At 29.7% G+C, this 21816-nt stretch overlaps 1 protein-coding gene and 1 pseudogene across 1 annotated transcript; one reads left to right on the top strand and one right to left on the bottom strand.

Moving 5' to 3' along the window:
* Positions 1-240: 240 nt before the first annotated feature.
* LOC114188803 lies at positions 241-2138 on the bottom strand (annotated as a pseudogene).
* A 4123-nt stretch (positions 2139-6261) lies between these two features.
* Positions 6262-16672, top strand: LOC114188009 (WD repeat-containing protein 48). The gene is made up of 19 exons (XM_028076484.1): positions 6262-6566; positions 7444-7550; positions 8247-8405; positions 9441-9506; positions 9608-9697; positions 9854-10159; positions 10330-10427; positions 10813-10848; positions 10935-11055; positions 11203-11439; positions 11714-11809; positions 11906-11971; positions 12107-12145; positions 12273-12407; positions 13030-13391; positions 13884-13977; positions 14203-14394; positions 15367-15489; positions 16097-16672. The coding sequence occupies exons 2-18, from the start codon at positions 7452-7454 to the stop codon at positions 15463-15465; spliced, it is 2295 nt and encodes a 764-aa protein (XP_027932285.1). The 5' UTR covers positions 6262-6566; positions 7444-7451; the 3' UTR covers positions 15466-15489; positions 16097-16672.
* The last annotated feature ends 5144 nt before the right edge of the window (positions 16673-21816 follow it).

Raw genomic sequence — 21816 nt, 5'->3', positions numbered from 1 at the left:
AAAACGGTGGCAGAACATGACAACCTCTCAGGAGTATAAAAATGGTAACCGGTCGCCATGTTTATCCTTTTCTACAATAAGAATATAGTTCAAAAAGTTGTTGCAATAATACCATACATACTTATTCTGCCTCTACTTTTCATCAAGGTTGAAAAAAAAAATATATAGAATGAATTGGGTAACTCGATAATCATATTTCTGCTACTCAAACATAGTAAGTATTTACTGAAAAGTTCTTTATTTAATTGACACAAAGTTTGGGGATATGTTTGCATTGTTGTTTTAAAGTACATTAAATCCGGTTATATAAGAGAATAAAAGAAAAAAACAGAAAGAAATTTGCTGAACTATGACCGTTGCAACATAGAATAAGGGCTAAACTATGACTGTTACAGCATAGACTAAATTACATCAAATTATTTTATCAGAAAAGAAGCCAAAGCCAGGCAAGCAATTACATCAAATAAATAATCGCAAGCCTTTGGTTCTGTTGAGTCCTCCGCCAAAATCACATGATCCTTCTCTACGTCGAAATCCACAAACCAGGTTCTTAATTCTGAGCTCGCTCCCTAACTAAACCAAAAATAACATGGAGTTGCTCAAGGACAAGGATAGATCCTGAGAGCAGAGACACAATACCACTGCACTGAGATAATTTCCAATTTTTTTTTTCCATTTCCGTGTCTAAATTAAGCCCTGAACCGCCAAATTCAAACCATATCTCATAATGATTAAATAGAAAACTATCATGTGTATGCTTCCCTGTATACTCAAACCCTGAACTCGTAAGCCTCCTTATGCATTCCTCTCCTCCTAACTGAGAATATAACTTCATGATATGTTACAAAAATTCGCCCATCATAAGGTTTCAATCTATCAGCTAACCTCTCAAGTCCAACCGACACTAGTTTATCAGGCATTTAAATCAAATCATACATAACTCCAGAATCAAACTTGCTGAAATCCATATCTTCCCCTTACACTATCGAAGGCCCGGGGAAGGAAGCTATACCAAAACCTATCTCAAGGACGTGGGTGTAGAGTTTGAGTTTAGGGGGCAGAGCGAGAAATCCAAACACATCTCTTTCCACCTCCCCAAGTTTCTCCATAGTTACTATGGTGCTCCTCGACTAGGGTAAGACATGGTGGTTATCTGAATCAGCTCCCTCATATCTGCAATATACCTTTATATCTGCAAAACATAACAGAAATCGCAACCAGTTGAGTCAGAAGAATATGCAAGAATTTGAATTTGAATCCAAACAAAGAGGTTAAAAAAAATTGAACCGAAGAATTGCACTTTCCAATGCACAAATGTCCAAAGTCTACCTGGTTCCTACAAACCACAACTTGCAATATACTGCATCCAAGATTCGACAGAATAATAATAGTAAAATACACTATTAAGATTTTATTAGTTATTGCAAAAATGCAGCCCAAATGAAAGAGAAAACATCTAACATTGAGTTACGTGCTGGCCGCCCCTATCCAAGATGCTTTTAAGGAATTTACAAGAATATCTCAAAATAAAAATATATTAAGATAAGTGTTATTTGTGAAATTCTTTTAGTCATTATCCTATCTAAGTAAATTAATGGCAGAGTACCATTCAGTAAAAAATTCTACTATCATCGATGAAACATTCCATTACAGTGGCCGAACAAAGAAAAAGACAATTACAACAAGAAGGGAATAACGCAAACAAATTCATGTTTAATCGCAAATCTATTCCCCATATGCAGATTCCCGTGCATGTTTCTATCATTCTGACAAATAAAATGGCCGTAAAATACATGTGATCCGAAAAAGAACGAGTTAAAGAGAAAATTGCAGGAAAGAGAGCTTACTCTCTGAGATCGTCGAGTTAGTGAGCCCTGGTGCGCGGGTTAATGCCTTTGCGGGGGATGTTGTTGTGCACGTGCAGTCCGTTCAGTTGGATCTGGTCTTGCACCCACGCTACGTCCTCCGCCGCCGTAATCAAAACGGCATTGTCGTTCTCCGAGACGCTGCCGCGAACGACGTCGTTTACCGGAGCGTTGGAAGGGCAAGAACAAGAAGAGAGAGTGGAGAAAAGAACGATAACTGACGCTATCAGCGCCATATAGGATTGCGTAACAATGGCTACCCCCGACACCATTTCTTATGCCATCTTTTTATTTTAACTTAAAAGGGAACATGATTCGGCGTCGTTTCGTTGCAACAAAATTAGGGCCATTTAACATGGGATGGGAATATAATAACGTGTAGTAATCTAAATACTTTTTAACTTCCTAAATTGAACCAATTAATAATGAGTTTTTGTTTATGTACTTTATACAAAAATTTAAATCTAATGAGTATGAAAAAGATGGTACTTTAGTAGTGTTAAAGGTATAATAAATGACTCTTACCAAAAAAATTATTAAATAACAACCATTTATCCTTACAATGCCTCGTAGAAAGTGGTAAATAAATTCTTAATCAAAGAATATAAAATGAAATCTCCTTTAAATTAACCCATAACATTTTTGCTCTTAATCGCCCTATTAATATAATTATCATCATTATTCGATAACTAACTCATTCTAATTATGATTTTTTTTTGCAATTTATTTTATATATTCATTGTATTACAATGAAAATGAATTAACTCAATTTATTTGTAATGGTGAAATGAAAGTGTTTACATATTATTATAAAGATAATAGTTAAATATTAAAGTATAAGGTATATACATGTATAATTAACTTGATAAATAAATAAATTAAACATTCAAACTATTTAAATATTATTTAGTAACATTCTAGTATTTAAAAATATCAAATTGTGCACCTATATATAATTAAAAATAATAAATAATTATAATAGAGATATTTTTAAAAAATAATAGTGATGTTGATGGGTTGTGGATCAATTCATCCTCAATCCGGTTCGAACCCATGGATTAAGTGACCGAATTAACTTCAATCCACTTTAAAAAAAAAAGATTTAACCCTTAGCTCATAGATTAAAATTTATCTTGACATCTTTACTTACTTATAATTAGTTTTCTTTTTTAAAATAGTTTTAACATCTCCTATTTTATATTTGGTTGATTTATTTCTTGAAAGTATTATTTGTTTATACATAAATTTAGTTTGGTTTGTCATTTACTTATTTTTGTATGACATTTAATTTGGTTGATTTATTTAAAAGTATTACTTCTTCAACGATGATAAGGATTAACAATTTGGCATGCCGTGGCATAAAAAACTTTAAATTTAGTTTCTTATGATTCCTAATATTACTTTTGTAGATTGTTTTTATAATCATAATTGAGAACACATGCGTTACATGTTGCTAACTTCTTGTAACAAAAACTAATAAAATTATAATTATACAAATAAATATAAATATTATTGTAATTTAAATATAGATATTTTTTATTTATTTTGTAAATATCTTTTATTTATTTAATTTTAAAAATTAGTTAAATTTACAAAATCAATTAAATCTGAATGAAATGCAGTAAAAGCGAAAAAAAAAGTGGAGACAAAAAAAAATCTCTTAAATATTTAAGGTATAAATAACAAATTCAATCAAAATGTCTTGTTCCATGCCAACATCCATCCAACACCATGGTTTAAATATTTTAAACAATGTATCCCTCAAATCATAAATAATAAATAATGATTTAATTATGTTTTATGTTCTAATCAACTTGGAGAGTTTCTATAAATCTTTATAGTATATGGAATACTTAATAAGTTATATTTTTCAATTGAATCTCACTGTTAGTTACCTTTTTTTTGTTTAATGATAGTAATGTTGTGTTAGATGATTAATATTATGTTAAAATACTCCATTACTCCTCGTTTTTTTATCAAAATCTTAATTTGGTTATCGTATTTTTATTAGTCTCAATTAGGTTCATAATTTTGTAAATTAGTAACAATCAGGTCATTTCGGTTAGTATAGAACTAACACTGTTAAGTAGGTAAGTAGGTGTCACGTGTCAGCTTCTAATTTTTTGAATTTTGAATTTTGAATTTTTTTTTATTTTTAAATACTTATGCCACGTGTTACATCTGTAGTGTGCCACATGTCAATCTAATATGGTGATGCGTGTCAAATTATTGTATGGATCTCAATTTGGTCATCATATTTGTTAATTTGATTTGATTTTAGTCTCAAATTTTTTTAAAACTTGTCAATTTCAGACGTCCAAATTTAGACCAAATTTTACTTTTATATAATGTTATGATTATTTTTATTAAAATTGATATTTTTATTAATTATTTTAATAACATTAATTGTATTTAATATTAAAATTTTAAATATATTTATTTTAATTTGTTATAAACTTGTTTTAAAATTTTACATTTGAATTTATAAAATTGTTATTTTTAAGCCAACTCTACAAAATTGTTGATATATAATGTTATACAAATATTTCGAATATAAATTTATTAATCTATATATTTATAGTTTTAAAATAAAGTTTAATGTAAAATATAAATTTAAATAAATTAAATATTATTAAAAATATGTAATAGAAATAACATGTGTAATAAAAGTATCATCATTATATTTATATAAAAATTAAATTTGGTCTAAATTTGAAGCACATGAAATAAAATTTTTTTAAAAAATTTGGGACTGAAATTAAATCAAATTAACAAATAAGAAACCAAATTGAGATTCATACAATAATTTGACACGTGTCACCATATTAGATTAACACGTAGCACGTGACACATGACATAAATATTTAAAAAAAAAAATTTAAAGAAAAAGAAAAATTCAAAAAAATTCAAAAAAATTAAGAATTGACTCGTGACACCTACTTATCGGTTTTAGTTCTATAAAAAGACCTAATTGTTACTGATTTACAAAAATGTGAACCTAATTAAGACTAATAAAGATACGAGACCAAATTGAGATTTTGGTAAATAAGATGAAATATTTTAACCTTAATATTATTATTATCTTGCCACGTCGTTAGATTGCTGTTACATATAATTTAATTATTTTCAAATTTTAAGTTATAATTTTATTATTTTAAGTTTTTTTAATTTTAAAATTTGATAACTTTATTACATCAAATAATGTTTAGTTATTGTAAACTCAAGCGTGCAATTTAACTTTAATAAAAATTAACATAATTAATATTCACATAACTAACTTAAAACAAACAATTAATAAGAAAGATTTAATTCTAAAATTAAATTTGTTAAATAGTCAATAAACTATATTATTAAAAATTCAACAAAGTTTTCGACGACCTAAACCACAATTAAGCCATAAATAATTTAATTCCAAATCCCTCGCACCCATCTATAATAAACATATATTTTCCCCAAACGCACATATCTATATATGTTTTATATTGCTCTAAGTATGAACCTTCGTAACAAATTATAAAAGATGTTAATTACAAACTAACATAAAGCGTGCAAACAATAGTTTTTTTTTTTTTAATCAAAATAATATCATTTAGAGCACCACAAGGAGATTTAAGTTACCCTTAACTTTTTTAGTGCATTTTCCTTTTTTAAAATTTAATTTATTTACAGTATTAATAAAGACACACCTTCTAAATATAGAGACGACAATGCGTGAAGGTCGGTCCCCATTTTACATATGAAATACGGTTTAATTTTTCTGGATCGGTCTGCCTGAAATTAGTAATTTTTTTTATAAAATAAGTAACATTCAAATTTTATAATTCATAATTTTTAGATATAAATATGTTAAAAATAATAATAATTATAATTAAGATTGAAACAAAAAAAGATACAAATAAAATATTGTTATTGGATAAATTAAAAAAAAAAAACTCTAACAACTTATTTATAAAAACATACATAATTTATCGTGTTGGTGTCACCAAATTTTGGAAATTTAAATCAATACAAATTATGCAAATCATATTCATCGTAGGTATATGAATTAAACAGAAGAGATTAAACCAGGCGTATATGTGAATTAAACAGAAGAGACTAAACCAGGCAGCCAATTAAAATACTCAATCCGTTCTTAATTTTTTTAACGGATCTGCCAATTCGTTGGTCCGTTTCACATTATCATTTATATAAAAATGTATTTTTGATTAATTTAATTTACTGAAATTAGAAGAACATATATATATATATATATATATATATATATATATATATATAATTAATACGAATAATTTATTGATAAAAGGTTGTCACATCGTGTAAAACTAATATTTTTCTCCTTCATAAGAATACTACGTTCTTATTTAAAGAAAAAGAAAAGAAAAAACCCCGTTGAAAGCTTTGGTTCCGCAGACGGAGCTGTTTTTGATGAATCATCGGCCATGCTGCTTATTTTTCCTCTCTCCATGGTTTTGGTTTATCCTTTCTTCGCCTGTAAAGACCAAATTGCCCTCACATAAAAGGCATAAACGGGTCAAAGGATCTACCGGAATAAATTTGGACGCCCATATTTCCACACCCATGTTCGCTGTCTTCACCCTTCTCTCTCACCTTCGTCCAAACATTTTCTCTCTCTAGACTTGAAACCTCGCCACTGCAACAAACGCAAGCACTCAAAGTGCTCCTAATTCCTTACTCATCACGGTTTGTTCCTTCCACTGATTCATCTTCTCCTTCTCCAGCTCGATTTCGTTTTATTGCGTTGTTTTCTCCTTTCGATTCTACCAAACAATTTATCGCATCTCGTAATTAGTCTGTTTTAGCTTATACTTCGTTATGATCGGTTTAGTTAATTTGTGCGAAGAGTTATGTTTTCGTTTTCCGACCTTTTATTTTCTCTTTCGTTTGCGTTACTCGTGTCGATGATTTGGGGTATTCGATAGTTTCTGCGGGTTCAGTATGTTATGAATTTTAGGTGTGTTTTTTGTTATTGATGACGTTACTCTGCGTTCTGATTTGATTCGCATTGAGTATTCGCCGCGTTTGATACGCGATTATGCTTGGACTGGTAATTCAGAGAGTATTGAAAGAATGATTTTAAACTTTGCCTGGATTGTGAGGTTCTTAGGGGATTGTGGTAAGAGATGGTGTAGCGTGTCTGGAAAATCAATGAGAAGTTCTGAACCATGTCTGGAGCTGTAGATTTTGGTATCAGTGTTTGGGATGTTGAGAAGACTATGGTCCATCTTATATAATGGCTGAAAACGTTTGATAATAATTAGCTACTGTTACAGAGACTTCTTAATGTTAGTTTCTAGGAGCTCCCACGATGTACGGTTATGCCTTATAGGTAACGCCTTTCTGAGGAAGTGGAAGTATTTGGATGTGTCTTCAGAGAGTTTTTATGCACTGCAAACTTCGTTTGTTAAATAAATGGTCATAATCCATAAACTACATCTGATTTTTTGTTTATTTTATTTGCCGTTGGAAATGATCCTATTTAGAACTCCTGTTGTGGAATTATTTTCTCAGTTTATCCCTGGGATTATTACTTAAGCTATATGATTTATGTACTTGACAGTTTCTGCAATGCACCGCGTGGGTAGTGCGAGCAACGGAAACAGCTCAACTCGTCCTCGCAAGGAGAAGAGATTAACCTATGTGTTGAATGATTCTGATGACAGTAAGGTGAGCTCGCTGTTTTATTTATTTTATTTGTTCCAGGGTAGCATACAAGTTTCATGCTTGCTTGCTTCTAGTAGTTGCATTTTTATTCCTATCCATTCCTACACAAAAATTCTTTCATATTATGCTTCCTAGTTTGTTAACTAGTTGAAACTGATCGGGTTGATTTTAGTAAACACAAACATCTTTTTACTTGGATGAACATACTATATAATGAATTTTGTGAATTCCCATTTTGGTCCTTGAAAAATTCTTTTGACTTAATCTTCCTCTCAATATAGTGATTTAAATTCTGCTCTAATGAGAATATTTGATTATTGACTGTCATAGATTTTGTCGTAGTAAACAGTATGTGTTCATGTTCGAAAGAATTTTACAAATGCCAAGATGGAGGTTTACCCTAATTTTTAATCTTATTTTCTCTTTTTACGTTGGCTTAGACCCACTTGGTGGTTTGCATATTTTGACCTTTTTGTTTTTTAATATTTACCTAATATTTACTTTCTAATCGGTCAAATCTTCTTGAATAGTTCATACAGTACTTGGCTCCTTTATGCCAGGTACTCGTGTTTTGCTTTGAAAGGTGTTATTGCCATAGATTTTATTCTTTCAATATTTTTTATTTTGGTTGTATTTCCTTCAATTTTGATAGGTGTCGTCTTGCACAGTCTAGAATTGTAACTTGGCTCTTTACTGCAGCATTGTGCAGGCATAAATTGTTTGGCTCTGCTTACTTCTGAAGCATCTGACGGGTCTGATTATCTCTTCACTGGGAGCCGGGATGGCAGGTTAAAGCGATGGGCTCTATCTGTGGATAGAGCAACATGCTCGGCTACCTTTGAATCTCATGTTGATTGGGTAATCCTTGTGTTAATTTTTTTTTCTTCCCTTCCATTTAATAGTTTAATTTTGATTTAGTAACTTCTGGTACATGGCAATGTTTTTGAAACATGGTTACTTCATAAAACTTCATCTGCAATGGAACACCTCCCAGCAGCTATTTTTGTCATTTTTCCTGCACAAGGCATTTCTTGATGGACTTTATGTTACGCTCTTAATAATGCGTTTTGTTTTTTTAAATTTTACCCAATCTAGTGGTAAGGTCAAAAGGTGTAAGAAAGTATATGATGCAATGTGGGAAATCTATTTACCATGCTATGTGCAAAAGAGGTCTCATTGTCGGGGTCTTGCCTTTTATGATTGTGTGAGGGGTGTATTGGATGTTTATACTAATAAGATGAGTATTGTGTTTTTTTAGAATTTCATCTTCAAAAATAGGTCTTCAATGGTCTGAATTTGACATTGACTTTTATTTATTTTGTTTTTTGTGGAGTACTTCATCGGACATCCTTTCCTGCTGTGTGTAATGATTTGTGGTGTTGAAATTTAAAGAGCTTAATTCTAATTGTGAAGTATGGTTGAAAAGGAAAAGGCTATAAAAACACATTGGATTTTCATGTTTCAAATATCCCAAAACTGAACGTGCACGTGTGCAACTGAATTTGAGTTTTGTATTGATTGAGATAATGTTATCTCTGCGTTCTTGAACTTTGTTTTTAGGTTGTCTATTTCTCTTGCCTTCTCTTATACTGTAGAATTCATAATATCCTTAAATGTCTAGTGTACATTTTTTCCTTTAAAATATCCTCTTTTTATCTAATTATTTATTGTCTTTAGAAATTTATGCAATTATTTTTGTTCAATATGTCGATGTCAATGTTTTTGAACTTATGATCATTCTTCGACTTTTACTTCCCCCCAAAGTCCAAAACCCTGTTCATTAGCATTTAAGTTGTACCCACAAAATCTGACACTGGCACAATCTCTAGCGCATGCACAACAGCTTAAGTACAATTGAATACATAATTTATAAATGCTATTTTATTCTTTCAGGTTAATGACGCAGTTCTTGTTGGTGACAGTACACTTGTTTCTTGTTCGTCAGATACTACCCTCAAGGTTTGATGGTGGCTAGCTAGCTTTTTTGTTACAACCAATCCTTGCTCTTCTGAAATGATGCAAGTACTTTCATAATTATTTTCATCTTTTTTGTGTGTTAGACGTGGAATGCCTTGTCCCTTGGAACTTGTACTAGGACGCTTCGACAACACTCTGACTATGTTACTTGCCTTGCAGCAGCAGGAAAAAATGTAACGTGCTTCAAACATTTTACGCATCTTATTTAGTGCATCAAGAAGAAAGTTAATTTGTTGTTTCTATAAGTCGTGCATTGAATCAGATAGATTTGGTTGAATTATCAATGTCAAATCCATTCTTTGATTGTTTAATAGTGTCATGCATTTTAGAGCAATGTTGTTGCCTCTGGTGGCCTTGGTGGGGAGGTTTTTGTATGGGATATAGAGGCTGCCACCACTCCAGTCTCTAAGAGCAATGACACTACAGTTGATGAATCTTCAAATGGTATCAATGGTTCTAGCAACTTACTACCATTGACAAGCTTGCGAACTATTAACTCAAGCACCAATATGTCCATGAACACTAGTCAAACTCAGGGCTACAGTCCAATTGCTGCCAAAGGCCATAAAGATTCTGTTTATGCATTAGCTACAAATGAAAGTGGAACAATTCTCGTGTCTGGTGGCACTGAAAAGGTACAGTATGGCCTATGGTCTGATTTGTTGAGGCTTCTTTAACTTTTGAAACATTAGAAGTGGTTTGTTTGTGCTTATTAGATAAAGATGTATCGCTTTTGTAGCTTGAATTTTGTGGCATGTTTCTTTACCATGATTTGTTTCTTCTACATTTTTGGGGGATTCTGTAGGTTGTGCGTGTCTGGGATGCAAGAACAGGATCAAAGACACTAAAGCTAAAAGGGCACACAGATAACATCAGGGCTCTGCTTCTGGATTCTACTGGCAGGTTTGTGATGGTGGATATCTAGTTTTAGTTGCTATTTTTCAGTTTACAATTATATTTTAAAGTTTGTAACTTGTTTTTCCTCCTTTTTTATTTTTCATTTCTTTATTATCATAAAATTCTGTCTCTCTTTGCATTGATACATTTTGCATTTCTATGTTTTCCCACAACCTGTAGATAACAATGCACTTGAACAACCTAATTCTTTGATTGACTATGTTAGAGTGGACTTGTTTAATAGTCGATCATACAGTGAAAAGTGTTGTTGGGTTTCTTTTCATTATATATAACAATGTATATTTTCACTAGATAAATTTGTTTAGTTCAAATTAAGTAATATGTTTTTTCAGCAAGTCAGCTGTGATGTTTTTAATGTTCATTATTGCAGATATTGTTTATCTGGATCTTCAGACTCAATGATAAGGTAATGGTTGCATATGGAGTTGTTATAAGCATTTCAAAGCGTTTTGTTTTGTTGTTGACTAATAATTTGTCCATCTTTCCTCACAGGCTTTGGGATATAGGACAGCAGAGATGTGTGCATTCTTATGCAGTTCATACAGATTCTGTTTGGGCACTTGCCAGCACCCCAACGTTTAGTCATGTTTATAGTGGGGGGAGAGACTTTTCAGTGAGTGCAACCTTCAACTAAAATTAACATAAAACTATTTTTTGTTTTTTTTATTGTTACATCTTTAATTTATGTGACATAACATCTCCTTTTCCTGTTTAACTCATGAACCCCACGTTCTAATGTTGTATTCTTTTATATCCTAAGTTATACTTGACAGATTTGCAAACCAGAGAGAGTAGTTTGCTTTGTACTGGCGAGCACCCTATTCTTCAATTAGCTTTGCACGATGATAGCATGTGGGTTGCATCAACAGACTCTTCAGTTCACAGATGGCCTGCTGAAGGATGCAACCCGGAAAAGATTTTCCAGAGCGGAAATTCTTTTTTAGCAGGAAACTTGTCTTTTTCAAGAGCAAGAGTGTCACTGGAAGGATCTACCCCTGTATGTTACATTTATTTCTGATACAAAATTACTATATTAATTTTATATGTTTATTTTCCATTGTGTTACCCTCAATTCTCATAATACCAGTTGCATATATACATGTATAGATTAGGCATGTTAGCTTACATATCCAATATTAGTACTTCCTGTTAGTTAATATGATAGATTTTGTCTTCTAAACTAGTTTTTGTTGAAAATAATGTTCTTTTGGGTTCTCGTTTTCTCAGAACTAATAATTGTCCCTTTATTCTCGAAATTACTGATCTAATAGGTTCCTGTATACAAAGAACCTACCTTAACTATCCTTGGTACACCTGCAATAGTACAGCATGAAGTTTTGAATAATAAGAGGCATGTGCTGACAAAGGTAACCGTGATGTTTTTTGGTAATTTTATTATGCCCTGCATATGGACATGACCTTTCTCTGTTATTTTCTCACCTGATGAATAACTTTTGGTATAGGATGCATCTGGTTCAGTGAAACTTTGGGAGATTACTAAAGGCGTTGTGGTTGAAGATTATGGAAAGGTGACAACTGGTTGCATTTTGATTTGTAACTTGTATCACATTCCTTTTTGCGAGGGAAGAAGATTGTCTGTAATAAATGAATGATTTACAAAGTTTCAACTAATATAGCTCTTGCTTTACTTGTGAACTATCTAGGTTTCATTTGAGGAGAAAAAGGAAGAGTTGTTTGAGATGGTATGATTACTAATTCACATCATGAATTTCTTTTTTAATAATTATATTTTCTTTTCTTGGCAAGATGACACGGTTCCCTGTACTAGTTGTTCAAGCCAGCTTTTAATTTTTCCAAATGCTGCTTTAGGTTAGCATTCCTGCATGGTTTACTGTGGATACCAGGCTTGGAAGCTTGTCAGTTCATTTGGACACACCCCAGTGTTTTTCTGCGGAAATGTATTCAGCAGATCTTAACATTGTTGGCAAGCCTGAAGATGATAAGGTAATGACATCACGGTCTTGAAAAATGCACTAGCCGTTTTTCTAAATCAATGTTATATTAATTTTGCTCCTAGTTTTTGGTATGCCACTACAATTAAAGTCAACTCCTTATTTACTTGTTATCATTGGCTACAATTGATGTGAAACTGTATAAGTGTTCGACCACTTAGTTTGTGTTTGGATTACTTTTTGAGCACCCAAAAGTCAGTTGAAGAGCATTGAAAGTCTCACCCACTTGTTTGACAATTTTTTTTTACGTTTTTTTGAGTATTAAAGAGGCCCAAACTGTGGTTGCATTCAAATGTATTTTCTAGTAATCCAAACACACACTTAATCTTCATGTGATTCATTCCAGTCAGTGTGGCACATAATCATCATATCATCTTTAGTCCATAATCTTGCTCAGTCTGGTATGATTCCTATCTTGGTTCATAGTATATTGGTCATGATGAAAGCATTTAAGTTTTTTACATGTCTGTTGAACTATATTGGCTGAGTTCTGTTTTGAAGCTTTATAGTTTAAAGAAATATGCAATTCATGCACACAACGACATAATGAAAATGTTTTCATCGGTTAGTTGCTCATGTGTGAACAATCTAATTCGTTGGCTGTTATTCTGCAGGTTAATTTGGGTCGTGAAACCCTTAAAGGGCTCCTGGCTCATTGGTTGAGAAAACGAAAGCAGAGAACAGGATCCCCAGCTTCGGCTAATGGGGAGTTATTATCTGGAAAAGATATTGCTTCTAGAAGTCTTACCCATTCAAGAATTGAGGTTGATGGTAGTTCTGAGAATGATACTATGGTTTATCCTCCGTTTGAATTCTCAGTTACTTCCCCTCCTTCCATTATTACCGAGGGCTCTCATGGAGGTCCGTGGAGGAAAAAAATTACTGATTTAGATGGAACTAAGGATGAGAAAGACTTCCCCTGGTGGTGCCTTGATTGTGTCTTGAATAATCGGTTACCTCCCAGAGAAAACACCAAGTAATTTTGCCCCCTTCTTTATTTTTTCCTTCCATATTAATTATTGCCTAGAATATGTGGTTGTAGTTGAGAGCAATAGAATATGTGGTTGTAGTTGAGAGCAATAAGTCGTGCTTGTGACAATTTGTATATTTTGTTCATTCAGCATAATTGCTTAACTCTGAGGATTATATCTATTTAATCATATCCAAAAATATGGTAGTATTTAACATGGCTTTTGTAACATGAAATCAATTCATATATGGTTAAAAGTCATAGTTATTTATTTATTTTTTATATATACGTGTGTTTGTGTAGAGAGAGAAAGAAATAGAACGTTATCTTTGAATTTGATTGTCTGAGCATGATGACAATCTCACCCCAGTTATATAATGCTCTCGTTGATATGTGTTTTCTTGTCATAACCACTGCAGATGCAGTTTCTATGATGACAATCTCAGCCTAGTTATATAATGCTCTCGTTAATGTGTTTTCTTGTGATTATCACTGCAGATGCAGTTTCTATTTGCAGCCGTGTGAAGGCTCCTCAGTCCAGATTGTGACCCAAGGGAAGCTAAGTGCCCCACGTATATTAAGAATTCACAAGGTAAGTTTTTATATTAACTGACAATTGTGGCATTAATAATTGCCTTGATTCTTTTTGCACGTGGTTTTAAGTTGACTCTGATCATGCTTTCCAAAAGTACTATTCGTTTTGAATTTGGTTTAGTTTTTGTTTGTTCATGTGTGGATTCTCTAAACATATCCCCACATGTAGATGATAATTTTTTTTATGATGAACTTAAACATTCTCTTCTTTTGGTTGGTTTAGGTTATTAATTATGTAATTGAGAAGATGGTGCTTGACAAACCTTTGGACAGCTTAAATGCTGATGGTAATTTTGCCCCTGGGCTTACTGGTTCACAGTCACAACATCAAACGGTTGGAGATGGATCCTTTCGATCTGGATTTAAGCCTTGGCAAAAGCTTAGACCTTCTATTGAAATATTGTGCAGCAACCAGGCAAGTAATATGTTGCTTACCTGTCTTATATACAATCTTATGACACTGCATGAATATAGCATGGCTTTTTAAATGATACTGTGATTGATCAAGTTCTTGACTTCATACTTTATTTTTCTGAGGTTGGCTTACTTTCCAATTCCTTGTCTTCAAGAATCTTTTGCTAATCTGATTGCCATTTTAGTCTTTCGTCTTGCTGTTTCTGGAAGTCATTGAAGAAATTACATATTGTTAGAAGGCTTAGTACGTAAGGATCCAAATAACATTTTCTTTAATTCAAGGCCTAAATGAAGACAATTTTTAATTTGGTGGACTATAGGAAAGAGTGATACAAATTTGACTAACTAAAAACATATTTAAACTTGTAATTTGCAGTTACGAAGTTACTATTTTGACTGACTTCTGGAGTCCATGATGCAGGATAGAATATTAGGGCCTATATGGTTTAAATAATCTTGGTGTGATTATCCCAAAACTCAGTGGAATGTTTCTTAAAGCTAGGATTTCTTTTAGCAGTGACATTATTCATCGTGATAGATATTTTTTTTTCACTGGATATCACAAGATGAACTGATAATAAGCTTTGAAATGACTTTCTTCTTAAATTCTTAACCTACTAGTAAGCCCTTTGTTATAAACCTAAACTTCAGATATTATACACTCCTAACTGACCTTCTTACTATTGTATTGGAGTCTTAAAATAGACTGTGGTATTTGTATTTGATCTTTAGTCTTAACTGTTCTTGTTTGTTACCACCTTTATTCCTTTATTTTCCATTTCGTGTTTTAATCAAGTTATTAAACTTATTACGCCTTTTACTGGTTGGAGATGATGATAATATTTTTTTTAAATATCATTTGGCCCAAAGACTGAATGTTGTTTTTATTTGATTCACATTTGACTTTATTTTGCATGATACTATTTATCATTTAAGTAATCTTTATTTAGCCAGCCTTTTTATTTATTTTCAGGTACTATCTCCTGAAATGAGCTTGGCCACAGTGCGAGCTTACATATGGAAGAAATCAGAGGACTTGGTTCTAAATTACAGACTAGTTCAAAGCAGGTGACTACCAATCGCATATGCATCAGAGGTGGGTAATTGATCCTTGCTTGTCTTTTCTGAGCTAAAATATAATATTTAATGCTTTTATGAATTTACATTCCTGTATTTATCACATTTTAGGATAATATTTCTTGACTGTGTGAATGTCGATAAAAGTGATATTAGGTGATAAAGTCATTAGTATTTGTTTTCCTTCGTATTGGACAAAAGTGAGCTTGACCTATTATTGTCTGAATGGCCATTTGTTCTTCTTTCTTAGCCTTATTTCTGTAAGAAAAATAATAAAAGGAAAAAAATATTTTCTTGTCTTTTTTATTCTGAACTTTTTTTTCTTTTATATACAAGCATCACCTGGTGGGATATAGTTTGTTGTTGTTCCACAAGTAATTACTCTCTTGAGCACTTTTTTTTTTAAGACATCTCATTGGTGTAAAATTTACTGAAAACTAGAAAATCAGAAAAGACTCATTAAGTGAGAAGTGAAACCAACTAAAATTTGTAATTGTTAATAAATTTCAACCAATATTAAAAGGGATGTTTTGAAAGAGTGTATTGCAGGTATTTTTCTGTATTTTATTTATGCAATCTAAGCAAAGATTGCAGACTTAACTATGAATTATGACTGATTCTTGCAGGTTTTGTTGTGATTATGTAAAATGCTTCTGAGCAACTATTCTTCTTGGGTTGCCTGCATTGATCGGTAGTATTATAGGAATTTGTAAATTCTTAGTGTTCATTATCACCAAATTTAGTGACATTCTCCAAACCTGCTTGGATAGTTTATTCTTTATTGGAGAGCTGTTACTGTAAATTTTGAACTATATCTAGCTGGCGTGCATACTTCTGCTGGACATGGCGGTGTCTTCTGCATCTGTTGAAGGTTTTTAATTGACTCTGTTGAGGATTAGTGGGAATCATACTGCCAAAGTGGGGTTTTCTTTCAGGAATCAGGTAGTTGATATAGAGATGACAACGAAAACGTTGTAAATTTGAATTGTGCGTTAAATATCTGGCCAGAGTAATTATGTTGTCCAGGTGCATATTTACATCATAAAATTTTGTTAATTCTAATAATATTTCCATTTGTTCAAATCAGTAATTTTATATCCAGTGCTAGTTCTCATCTAACATCATATTTGGGTCTTGTGTTCTTTCTCCGCATTAGTGTATGAATATTTGAGTGTATTCGATATTGAATTCTGAAGGCAAAACATTAGTTGAAACTGTGACGGTACTAATTGTAGCTATGGCATTATTTGCGTAGAGGTTTATATTTCGAAATTATTCTCTATATTATATGTTGTAACTGTGATAATCATACCTTGTTATGCTTTTATTTTATTTATTTTTGTTGAGCCAATGGGTGTGAAATATGGAAACTGAATATGTACATAATGGGTGATACTTTTACCGGCATGCTATGTTTACTCTAATCAGTTAGTTCGATGTTTACTCTTATCAGTTAGTTGTAACATTTTATTTTAACAATTTAAAACTAATAAAATATGACATTTTATTATAATATTTAAAATAGGTAATATAATCTATATCGTATGTTAATATAGTCTTATTACATAGACTACAGAAATATCATGCATATGCATTCTTAATTTATTATACTATGTTTCTATTATTAAATTATATTTAATATCGTTTGATTGTCAAAACTGATGGCGAGGTGACACTACATCTACTTACATTAATAAAGTGATTATTAAAAAAAAACAAATAACATGAGACATATAGTGCAAAGTTAACTAATTGAATTAATTATACAAAAAGCACTTTAAAACATTTCATATGTATATAAGTTTTTTATTTCAAAATATACAACACAATTACTATTCATGTCATTTTATAAATTAAATTCTTCTAAACTCAATATTATTCGAATATTGCATTTGTATCAGACTACCGAAGTTATGCACATGCAATGATATAATTTCTACCAAGCTACAACGTATAGGGTTAATTACTTTTAGAGTTAGAAGGATAAAGGAACCATTTTTATAGGACATAATGCTATTTTCATCACTTAATTATTCTTTTTTATGTGAATATGAATAGCTAGTAGAGTTCATAATAGTTTTACACAAGATGATGGAACAATACTGATTGTTAAGGTACACCCTAATGAAACAGATGACCAATGGGATTTTCTCTCCGAGAAATATTGCAAACATTCAAGGTATACTTTTATCATGTATATTCTTAATCTCCTTTTCATATTCATATCAACAATTCCATCTCAATCAATTACAATCTCAAAACATATATATACAAAGTACATCAAAACGATAAAAATGAATATTCATGTGTTTAGGATTAATTATTAAAATTTCAGCTCACTTCAATGGTTAACGAAGTGAGAATCTTCATTTTACTAAAAGGACGTAAACCAAAAATGGTGCCCAACGTGGAAAAAGTGGCGCCCAGTCCCTAGAATACACTAGTTTCTAGTGCTCAGCTGACATTGTATCAAAAAGAACTATTTGTCCACTTTTTTAGTTTTTAAGTGATTTGGACCTTGTTTTCACAGTTCAAAATTGGTACTCTTATTTAAGATTGATTCTTAATGGTTTTTATAATATAGAAATTGGTACCAATATGATCTATGACTCAGATTTCAAGTTATCCTCATTATCACAATATTCATCAATAATACACAATAAAAATAAAAAAATTCCAATTTAAACAAGATCAACTAACCATAATCATACTAATTTTTACTTTATTAATCTAAGTAATTACACAAATAAAAAACATTCATTTAGATACAAGTTTAAAGTTAGTTTTCCTTACTTGTGAGATAACTCATTTAGCTATAAGAGTATCCAACCTCTTTCAACTCAATAAGATGTCAAAACTAAATCTAGGAACAACACAAACATGATTAGGACATATCGTTAAAATCATTGATCCATAAAGATTTATAAAGACACCACATGCCAACTAGAATCACTCTCATGCAACAGGAAGATCAATTGATCATGAGAAAAGAGCAAAAAACCAACTTACTCAATTAGAGAAATTGATCGGATGACCTTGAAAATCTGACCGTGAGAATCACACGGACGGTCTCCGTTCTTCAAAAAGATGAACACATGATAAGAAATCCTAGAAAAATGTGAGAGAACTCTTGGAACTCTTAGAAAAAAGATTTTAAAAAGATAGTTATAATTATGAAACTCGTTTATAAAATTTTTATTTATGTTTTAACATTTTAATATTAAAATAATTAAATTTTACTATTTTTAAACTAATATTATTTCTGCTGAAACATATTTTTTAGAATTTTGCATTGGTGATTGGTGTATTATAATTCATTTTATAAATTACAGTGAGAATTATTGTGTTCAGTGAAATTTGCATCACATGTGTTGTTGACTATACAATTTTTCTTTTTTAAATTCAGTGACAGATGCACTCCGTTTTCATTGAGGGGATGCTTTATCTTAATATAATGTTGTTATACGAGGTATAGAAAATTGTTTTTAATGCATTTGTATATTTAAAATGGATTTTTAATACATATTTACATATAAAATTTATTAAATATTAAAATTTTAAATTAAGGTTTGTCATTTTTGGAGGTTTTTCCCAAACAGATTTTGAAACATGTTTTTATCTTTTAATTTAATTATAACTGTTAAAAAGAAGTAATAAACAGAAGTATACATTTATGCTATGATCACTGCCAAAGCAAAGGGTATTTGTAACAACACGATAAATTTCAGGGATTTGGATAAGTAAATTTTGGATTAACGAATTCTTTCATTAAAATAAATTAATAAAAAATTAAAAGAAATAATGTTTTTATAAGTGAAACTTCTGGATTTGATTTAGACACATTATTGTTGACTAATAAGGATGTGAATGAAGTAAAAGAATACATAAAGAATATACAACTTTTTTATAAATTAACTCTTAATTATAAGTTAATGTTAATTTATAAAAGGCTTAAATATTGATTTGACTTTAATATTTGTTTATTTTTTTAAATGTGGTTCTAATATTTATTTTGTTTAATTTAATTTTAATATTTTTAATTTTATTCGGATCGTTATGAATTTTCATAGTTTTTTTAATTTTTAATTTTTTAAATTTCTTTCATTTAAAAAATGTTCATGTGTTATTTCTTTTAATTTGGTTTTAACATTTTTTTTTTCAATTTGATCCTAATTTTTTAAAATTAAATAATTTTGTGCTTTTCTATAAATCACATAAAGTAATAAAAATCATATAAACATTATACTAATAATTTATATTACTTTATATTATGTTTAAGATTCAAAAATTAAATTTGGTCTTAAAGAAAATCAAAATTGTTCAATTTTAAAACATTTAAGACCAAATAAAAAAATATATAATGAATATTAGAACCAAATTAAAAAAAATAACACATAAACATTTTTTTTATATGAAAAAAATTAAAAAAATAAAAAAATAATGAAATGACATGTAACGATATGTACAAAATTAACAAATATTAAAATTAAATTAAGCAAAATAAAAATTAGAACCACATTTAAAAAATTGAATAAATATTAAAGTCAAATCAGTATTTAATTATTTTGTAAATTAACATTAACTTATAATTATGAGTTAATTTATAAAAAAGTGGTATTTTTCTATATATTCTTTCACTTCATTCATATCCTTATTAGTCAACAATACTCTTTTTAAATCGAATTCAGAAGTTTTATTGACCTGTTGACCTTACATGACTTTTGTTTGACACATAGATATCTTTTTAAAAAATAAAATTAAAAATTAAAAAAATTAAAAAATAACACGCGACAGTTACCATTTATATTCATAATTTATTAACTATTTTAATAATGTTAGAAAAAAAGTCAAATTGAACAAACATAAACTATTAGAACTAAATTGTAAAAACTGAACAAATATTAAAAATCAATAATTAAACCTTCATAAAAAGAATAACTTTTTTCTTTAATTTTTTAATTATTTATGAAAAAATTAGTCAAATGCGTCCAAATTTAAAATATGACATCCATTTAAAATAGCCAACTATTCTACATCTATTAAACTAAAACGTGTAAGTTTAGGCAACATAAAAGTGTTTTGGACGTATACCGCTTTTAGTATTCTGGTCCATTCAATTAGAAATTTTCTGTTTTCATTTGACCCAACTTTTCCCTAAGGGGTTCTTTGCGCTAAACACGCAAAACACCTTCAATACAACTTTCTCCACTGGGACTCTTCAACAATTGCAAGAGTTCTTTTAATGCAGAATTAAAAAAAAAAACAGACATTAATAAAAAATAGTAGTTGTTAGGGTGAATATTCTTAATCTTTTCATTTCCCAAAAAGGATAAAAAAAAATAAGTGCAACAATCTTCACGTTTAAAAATGATTACTAGACTGCAGTTGTTTGTCTCCCATATTCGAACATCATACAAATGTTTTATTTAATTTATTAAATATAAAAAAAATAATGTATCTGGCTAACTGTGCTCTGAGTACACCGGGTAACTCATTGAATTTTATAAAAATTTATAATTAACTGTGATAATAAATAAGATTTTATCTAATAATTATATTTTATTTTATTTAAAAAATAAAAACACTTTTAAATATTATATAATTGTGTTTAATATTTTATTTAATGTTTATTCGTAAAAATTAAAAAATAATAAAATAATAAAATAATAATATTTTAATGTTATTAAAAATTAAAATATAATTAAACATAAATAAAATAATGCTAAACATTTTAAAATTTTACAAAAAAATAAAAATAAAGTATCAAGCTTTATTGAATTTTTATTCTCTAACTTCATAATTTGTTTTTAACCAAACAATATCCACGAAAAAAATAAAATATTTAAATATTTAAAATTATTAATTTTAAAAACATAAATTTAATATTATTAAAAAAGTTAATTACCTAAACTTTTCTAAACTTTTAGTAGAACGTTACAAATTTCAAAATATTAATTTTATATTAATTTATAAATTTCAAACGACAGTTTTGTTTTATAAAATCTATGATTTATATTACTTTTAATAAAAAATTTAATTATTTTAATTTTTAATATAAAACTAATAAAATTAATATGCATTAATTATTTCTTAATCATCGATTAACATTCTCCAAATAGTAATAACATCATTTTATAGAAAAAAAAAGTCTGTCACCTTTTCTGTCATACTGTTTTTAAGAGATATAATTTATCTTTCACTTTAGAAATAATAGAAAGATCCTGTTAATAAATATTCTTAGTACACTAGTTAAATATAATTAATACATATTAAATTTTACAAAACTTCGTAAATAATTATGACATTAATAAATTCTGACTTAATAATAATTATTAATATAGTTTGA

This window comes from Vigna unguiculata, chromosome 6, assembly GCF_004118075.2.
Source record: "Vigna unguiculata cultivar IT97K-499-35 chromosome 6, ASM411807v1, whole genome shotgun sequence".
Lineage (NCBI taxonomy): Eukaryota > Viridiplantae > Streptophyta > Magnoliopsida > Fabales > Fabaceae > Vigna > Vigna unguiculata.
The sequence above is the reverse complement of the archived record's forward strand: the minus strand, read 5'-3'. Positions and strand labels throughout refer to the sequence as shown.